Below are 8,126 nucleotides of genomic sequence, written 5' to 3' on the forward strand. Positions count from 1 at the left end.
ACGACCAACAGAAGTATTGTGAAATAAGAACGGCACTTCATCTCCATTGTCAACGCTAATCTTTTAGAGCGAAGCTTATAATATCTCCAAATTATACAAGACCTTATTTGCATCCGTTATGTCTCTGGCAGCTCCATCAAATATCATCAGATCAAACTATGAGTGTGTTTCGTCATTTTTGTTAGACCACGCTCTCTCGTGCAAAAAGGGGACTTTTTATCTCCCCACCGACACAGCAAGTTGAGAAATTTTCTCGTGAAAATGTTGAAAGAAGTTCTCCATGAGCATGACATGCAGATAGCCCTCCTCCATTTTTAGTGGGAGTCATCGGTGAAATCAAACGAAGCTTGATTCGATATTTCAACAAGAGGTTTTTTGTTGACATCCAAAAAGCATTTGTATGGTTTTCCACTCAGAAAAATGTGGACCTAATGCACCTAAATGAAAAGTAGGCGAAACATCACGATAATAATAGAGCGATTCCAACACCAACGGTATTTCCCACAACTGGTGGCTACGGTCGAGAATGTGGCAAAGCCATTCGACGGCTTGCTTCAAATATTTGAGAAAAGAGACACTGTGCATACTCTGATTCTGACACAATGTCTTGGACAATAAGAAAGATTAACTTTTTACTTCTAAGATCACTTGTGTTTTCGCGGTTCACGTTCTGTGAGTCCCGTACGGACTATAGTTTTTAATGCGATGACAAATATAGCTTGGGTTATAAAGGTCAGTGGCTGGAACTAACGGCATCAGCACACGGTAAAAGTGGACGTAGGAGTTACAATTACCAAGTTCGAAATATATTGAGAATTTTGGACATTGTAACGTTTTTCGGAAATCAAAGTTCGGGTGAGAATTAGCTAATAGTTCTAATTAAAAGCTAATTAGTTAATAGTGGTAATAAAGGTTTAACGACCACCAACTTTCCTGGATATTTCGATTTCAGAGGGTTTTAAAGTCTTTTAGACAACATTTTCAGTCTTATTGGAATGATTATGACCTTTTAGACCTCAAGTTTTATGTTAAAATCAGAGTTAAAACTCTGAACTAAACTCCAGAAGTAAACTAGAGCGTGCACCAATTGGAATTCACAAAATTAGATTCAATTTTAAAAACATATATTTCCTTAAAAACCACAAGTTTTACAGCAATTCTCTTTCATCCATTGGACATGTTGACGAGTACAATATCCCGATCGCTTGTAGCTTGCACATCCTGTGTGTTTGTCTTGGCATCCACTGCCACCACCACCCGTTCCGGGGCATGTTCCGCATGTTTTCTTGCAGTTTGTGTCTACGTGTTGGTTCTTTCCGCAATAGCTTTTCCATCCCGGACAACTTCTATCCTTGTCGGTGCATGAACCTTTTAAGAAGAGGTCAAAATTTTTTGGATTTAAAAGATTTAGTAACCAAAAAGCAAAAGAATTCCAAAAAAAGTTCGCTATGTTCAAAAATTATCAAGCAAGCACAAAAGTCAGTTCGTAAACTTATCGACCCGCTCTTTTTTTATCTTTAAGAGAAAATAAAAACTCACCATTTCCGCCATTTCCTGGAATCAAAAGAGAGAAACAATCAATGAATAGGTATATGGAAATGTGTAGGGAGAGATGAAGTAATTATTAAATTATCTAAAGCAACAACAGCAGGACTTGAGTTAGGAGAATTGGAGACAGCAATGGTCGACCGGTAGCTGTGGCGGGAGGGTTATTGTATGTTTCCGACCTAGATCTTTACAGACCTAGACCGAAGGATGATGATGAAAGCAATTATGATAAAAAGCTTTTTTGTGAATGATACAAAAAAATACTTACCACCATTTCCACCGTTTCCACCATTTCCACCATTTCCTGAGAAAAGAAATAAAAACAATTTTTTATCATGAGTATTAGAAAAATGGACAGATTTAGCCTATTCATAATATGCACCATTGCAACGTCTTCTGACATTACATCACGGTTGGTTGTAAGTGACGTAAAGTCAGTCAATGCGTCACTAGCAACCAATCAGCGGTTGGGTCCATGGAAGACATTGCGCAATGGTGCATACTATGAATACCAACTCATCTTTTAGTTCGTTATGGTGTGAAAACAGTCGTTTTTTCTTTGAGAATTTGAATCGTATTTGACGATCGAGCTTATTTGAGCGGGTGAAGGGGCGACATCAGGGGAAAAGTGAACCGGAAGATTAAATGTAAAGTAAAGGAACCTCTTTTAGCGCATTCATCTTTGTACATAAGGTCGATTTGCCGAACATCTACGTCACTGAAGCCACTGATGCGATTGTAGGTATCAATGATGCTTTGTTTGGAAGGATCGATGGTGGTGATGGTCTTCTTGCCACGGTATGCAAAAGCTGTTGAACTGACAACAGGAAAGAAGAAAGTTGATTATGAATGATTCATACAGTACAAGAAATGCATGAAAGTGACTTTTTAGTTCAACTCTCACTGTAAAGTGCAATCTATCGAGAAAGTTCACCGTTTTTCAACGTGAATTATTGAAAGATTGCATTTCTTTATAATTAATTTTTTCAAACGCGATGCTCAATCTCTATAGCAGTAACTCTGACAATATTCAAAGAAAGTATTCGGAATGAAATGTTTTTTGAACATTTTTGAGCATTTAAATCAGTTTTGCATCTCAGGCGGAAAGTACACTCATATTAGCACAGATTTTCAATATTTTCCTGAATTTTTCTAAATTCTACGAATGGAAAAGTCTCTTTGGTAGACAACGGCGGGTGTTTGCTATCCTGATGTACTGATCCCAATTCAGCTAGATCAAGACAAGATTTCAAAGTCCTAAACAGATTTTAATTTTTCATTTAAAAAGATTTATTTTGGTTCAATATGCGGATTAGAAATCTATTATGAGTATTTAACAATGAAAATCAGATGCTTACTTTCCATGGGGTTCTTTTTGGCATGAGCCCATACAGCGATGAACAATCTATCGAGAAAGTTCACCGTTTTTCAACGTGAATTATTGAAAGATTGCATTTCTTTATAATTAATTTTTTCAAACGCGATGCTCAATCTCTATAGCAGTAACTCTGACAATATTCAAAGAAAGTATTCGGAATGAAATGTTTTTTAAAGGAATCGTTAGTCACCAAACGGTGGAAAATTCGTCGGCTGACTGTGACGCTTGGTGGCGCAAAAGTTTTTACCGATAAGCTACTTTACGAATTATCAAAGCAATTGACAAGACAGGAAAGGAAATACTCCTTCCCAAGTGGGAATAGGTCCTAAAATTGGAGGTTGTAGGAAATGTACGGTTAAGTGCTGAGTCAGCAAATGTACTGTAATGCATCATGGAGTGGAAATCGTAAGGTGTTCCCAAAGAGTCGATCGAATTTACAATCTTGAAAGCATAAGCCCATGCTAAAAAGTTCAAAGAGGTTCATTATTCAACAATATGAATTTTTAGAATGATGTTTTCCAAACGGCAGTGACATTTTTCCTCTCCATCTGAGTCCATGTTCACACGCTACGGCTCCGTTTCACTCCGAAACGAAATGAAGCCATCCTATTGGTTAACTTCAAGTTATACGTCATTTCTAGCCAATAGAAGGGCTTCATTTCGCTTCGGTGCGAGTAATTAGGCATTCCGGAATATATTCAAAGGGGTTGGAAATTAAAAGAAAACTGATAGCCGGGGGGGGGGTAGGGCATAATATGTCTCAGGTAGAGAAAAAAACCCATGTTTTATCTTGTAAGTCATCACTGATTAAAAATAAAACATTCATTTTTTATCAACTATATCAGCCATTTCAAGAAGCAATTATAAGATGACAAATCACAATGTTCACTTACGCCCATTGATGTTTTGCAAGTGAATCTTGACATATTGATCGCGATCTGGACGATTCTGTTCGTGGTACAAACCTATAAAGAATCAAGCGATCTGATTGGTTAAAGGACATTTTCTTGCGAATTGATCTTGACGTTAGATTAGCAAGTTTCTCCTTTCCTGAGGTGCAGGAATATGGCCTTTACTCAACTCAAGCAGACAGAGTCGATATTAACGTGGATAAGCACAGTAATCTAGGACTTTTAGGCAGTCGTTCAATTGTTTTCACGGCTTCAATGGCTCGGCTATCTATTAACTGAGCGGACCATTGGAAGGAGCGGGGATTCTTATTTCGTCAACCAATCAAACAATTGGCTTACCAATACTGTGTCCGATTTCATGCATGACGGTTCCTTTACTGTGGCATCCTGGGTATTCTAAATTGATCCTGTTGCCATAACTGACCATACCGACCGGTGAGTTGCAGCTGAGAAGAAAGTAAACTTTTGTAACATTCTGTTTTCACTGTGAGTTATACCACCTGACTAACTCGGGTTAGTATGAGTTAAGTTGAGGATAGACAAGAAACAGTTTTCAAACATAGGTGAGACACATAATTTATGATTGTAACTTTTAATACCCTTAATTTTCGATAGAAAAAAAAAAAACAGACGTTATCATAAACGAAATAAAGGACAGAAAACGAATGAAGAATCGAATCTTACCCTCCTTCGTGAATCTAACTTTTAATATGTAGGCTTATTTTTTATATTTTTGAAAAACGAACAGAATAGCTTGGGATTTATTCTTACCCTGTCCCTTCTTGGAAAGTGATATAGTATCGTTCATTGGTGCGTTGTTTGAATCTCAAGCAGGTCCTTGCGTGGTATTCGTTGATAGCTTCTTGAATACGTTGACGTCCGCTTGCTCCTGTTCAAAAACGTTGGAACGTAATACAGAAAACTGAGCATGGTGACGAGACTGGGGTGGACAAGTCAAGAAGAATCCGTTGGGAAATATCGTAAACTTTTCTCTAATTAGGGCTATAAAACGTATTTAGCAAAGTTAATAATGGAAAAGCAGGTTACTTGAGTAATCTTACGCACCCCAACTACTTTTAGAAATCCTTCACTCATTTTGTATACACCGGAAAAGTATTAAAACCCGAGAAGGATAAATATCAAATTACTGTGTATTAAGTATGTGACAATGTTCTTGGTTTGAAAATAGTTCAAACTTAATGAAGGAGAAGGATGGTGTTACAAGTGACGTTTCCTGTTGTCGTGGTTTCAGACGAAATTTCCACCTCTACAACTTGATCGAATCAGTTCTCAAAACAAATCAGTAAATTTGGAAAATTTACCATAGTAACCTAACCCATATTTTAAGGAGGTGCAAAAATAAGAAAGGGAGACTTACTCATGTTGGATGAAATGACGTAAGGGATTTCTCCTTTGGTCCATCTACCACCACGAATTGAACCGAATGTCAATTTGCCTTCCTTCAATGCGATGAACTCTTCCGGCGAGACTTGGATATCACCGTCCACCAATCCAGGTGCTGGAAAGACAAGAAGAAGAAGGTTTTGTTCATGCAAAGAACATTTTTGAGCATTTAAATCAGTTTTGCATCTCAGGCGGAAAGTACACTCATATTAGCACAGATTTTCAATATTTTCCTGAATTTTTCTAAATTCTACGAATGGAAAAGTCTCTTTGGTAGACAACGGCGGGTGTTTGCTATCCTGATGTACTGATCCCAATTCAGCTAGATCAAGACAAGATTTCAAAGTCCTAAACAGATTTTAATTTTTCATTTAAAAAGATTTATTTTGGTTCAATATGCGGATTAGAAATCTATTATGAGTATTTAACAATGAAAATCAGATGCTTACTTTCCATGGGGTTCTTTTTGGCATGAGCCCATACAGCGATGAACAGAGTCACAAAAGTAATTTGAAAAAGTTTCATTTTGTTTTGTGCACCTCAACCACCAACAAACAACAAGAAAATGATATGCGATACCTGCTTCATGATATTTATACCAAAAACAATTATGATGATCAAATTTGTTCCAAACAATTTGTGACGTCTGTGTTTACTCAAAGCGTAATCTTACAATCGAAATAACGGTGGTGAAATTATGAAAGTGTTTGATATAAGCTTACAATAGAAATTGAAATTAATTGAAAACGAAAATCAAATTTGCTTACCCTTAGTGAATAAAACCTACTAAAATCAATCGTTTTCACCATGTCCAATGGAAAGATTAATATCTTTTTTAATGTGGGATGATAATTGGATTTAAAATTTGGGGAGAGTGCAAAATTGAAACAGATGGTAAAGGGCACGTGATAACTTTCCGAGTCTGGACATCGAACAAGGCACTGTCAATAGGACACACGAAAATGTTAAAACATCCCCTGTTTCAATACTAAGTGGATAAACATCACTGTCGCATATACTTAATGAAAGTAGGCCCTCCAGTGGAAGCATACCCCGACTCAAAAACTCAATATGTAGCACCCCTGCCTAAAAAATTTGTGGTAAAGACCCCTGTTTCCAACCTGTTTCGATACTATGAAACACCTCTTTTCAAAAAGTCATATCACGAAGCTCCGGGAAACGATACCTGTACCGAAGCTCTTTAGAAGTACCCGTCTCGAAGCTCTGTTGAAGAACCCCATTCTCAATACTCTATCGGGGCATCCTGTTTGAAAAGTTTCTGGAACTGTCCCCATTTTTACGTATCCCTGTCTTAAACTTGATATGTTCGGATTGGGATAATAAGCAAAAAAAATTTTGGAGCTGAGCATGACCTCAAAAAGTACCAGTAGATTTAGTGCATATTTCTTGTTGAAAGGTAAAAAGAGGAACCTTTTGGAGACAGTTAACGTGTAGTTCTCAATAGTTTTTGAAGTGGGAAGCTAAAACTAGTTCTCAATGAAACGAAATAGTTTTTATCGTATTTTCATGTTGATTTCCTCTGACACTGATGTTCTATGGGTAATAATTTGTCTTGCAAGAGGACCTAAATTGTCATGGCAACATTGCCTTTTATAAATAAAAAATACTTGTTATGCTTTTACATGAAAAATGAAAAATAGAAGTTTTAATTTCCTTCTCTTCTGAAAAAAGTTGTATCTCGAGATAAATTATTTAGAAAGAGTTCGACATACGATAGAAAGCTGAGAAGATAGATGAAGATGGAAAAAAGAGGAGCGTAGAAAAGATAAAATGATAAAAGGGAAAATATAAAGTTGAAGGATGAAGAAGACTTCTTGTTATGTGTATATGTAGGAAAGGAGGATATTATAAAAGGGGAAATTTATATATTAGACTAAAAATATTACATATACAAGTTTGTATTATAATCAAACACATGAAAAAGAGTCTCAAATTGAAAAACGATAGGATATGAAAAAAGGTTCTCTTTTTATGTATAGAGATTGGATTGGAAATACAGTATTACTTTTTCAAAGCGAATATTTTGGAGACATCTGTTCGTCAAAAAGTTCGAAATAATTTTCATCCATGGTGTGAACAAGAATCTCCTAGTGAGAATTTTTAGGAGGAGAGAAAAATGAGCTTTTTGGGAAGATAAGATAAATACAGCTGGTTAAAGGACCTTTTACTTGGTTTGCTTCAGTGTAAGATATAATATTTGAAATTCATTTTGGAATTTTTTTGTATGTGTCTCAGTTGAAAATGCTTACACATTTTTTTTTATAAGAACATCCAAAATTTTTGAATCCATCAGATGTTCTTAACCTTTCGGGTTTCAAGCCTAAAAATGTTCTTAACATGCATTTTTTGAGTATTTTTGTCCATTTTCCTCAGAAAACAGGCGTTTTAGAGCCCACCAAGCCTTAAAATGTTCTTAACTTGTTCTTAAGATTTTGGCCAGCGAAGCTTAATGTTCTTATAAAGAAACGTGTTTGATGTAATTTACTGAGGATTTTTTGAAGGGAGGATTGTGGGTAGGACAGCTAAAGACAGGAAAAGAACGTGTTTAAATATCCTCTTTTTAGAGAGAGCAAAGGTAGTCAAGGTATAACACAGACACACATTTTTTATTAGAACCAAGTTTACAAGAACATTTAGGCTGAAATTTTGGGAAATTGTGTAGTGTATAGGAATAACATATTTATGGGTATGTTGGTATTTGCATTGGTGTATCACCAATATAATAAAACTGAAGGCTAGAGGGAGATCTTCCACCTTTTTCGGGTAAGAGTAAGTAATGTCTCGAATTTGCGTCACATTCGGATGGCGGATTGAATCTAGCATTTTCTTTGTTTTTGCATGGTATATTTTCAAAAAACTGGCGG

The 8,126-nt window shown here is 36.2% G+C and overlaps 1 protein-coding gene across 1 annotated transcript; it reads right to left on the bottom strand.

Annotated features, from left to right (window-relative positions):
* Nucleotides 1-1,107: 1,107 nt before the first annotated feature.
* Nucleotides 1,108-5,804, bottom strand: LOC136807425 (low choriolytic enzyme-like). Its single transcript, XM_067064012.1, has 10 exons — nucleotides 5,691-5,804; nucleotides 5,216-5,356; nucleotides 4,609-4,726; nucleotides 4,177-4,283; nucleotides 3,820-3,891; nucleotides 3,305-3,387; nucleotides 2,211-2,364; nucleotides 1,817-1,852; nucleotides 1,540-1,554; nucleotides 1,108-1,368 (listed from the first exon to the last, which is right to left on the bottom strand). The coding sequence occupies exons 1-10, from the start codon at nucleotides 5,764-5,766 to the stop codon at nucleotides 1,133-1,135; spliced, it is 1,038 nt and encodes a 345-aa protein (XP_066920113.1). The 5' UTR covers nucleotides 5,767-5,804; the 3' UTR covers nucleotides 1,108-1,132.
* Nucleotides 5,805-8,126: the final 2,322 nt, after the last annotated feature.

This window comes from Clytia hemisphaerica, unplaced genomic scaffold (genome assembly GCF_902728285.1).
Source record: "Clytia hemisphaerica strain Z4C2 unplaced genomic scaffold, Clytia hemisphaerica genome assembly, whole genome shotgun sequence".
NCBI classification, from domain to species: domain Eukaryota; kingdom Metazoa; phylum Cnidaria; class Hydrozoa; order Leptothecata; family Clytiidae; genus Clytia; species Clytia hemisphaerica.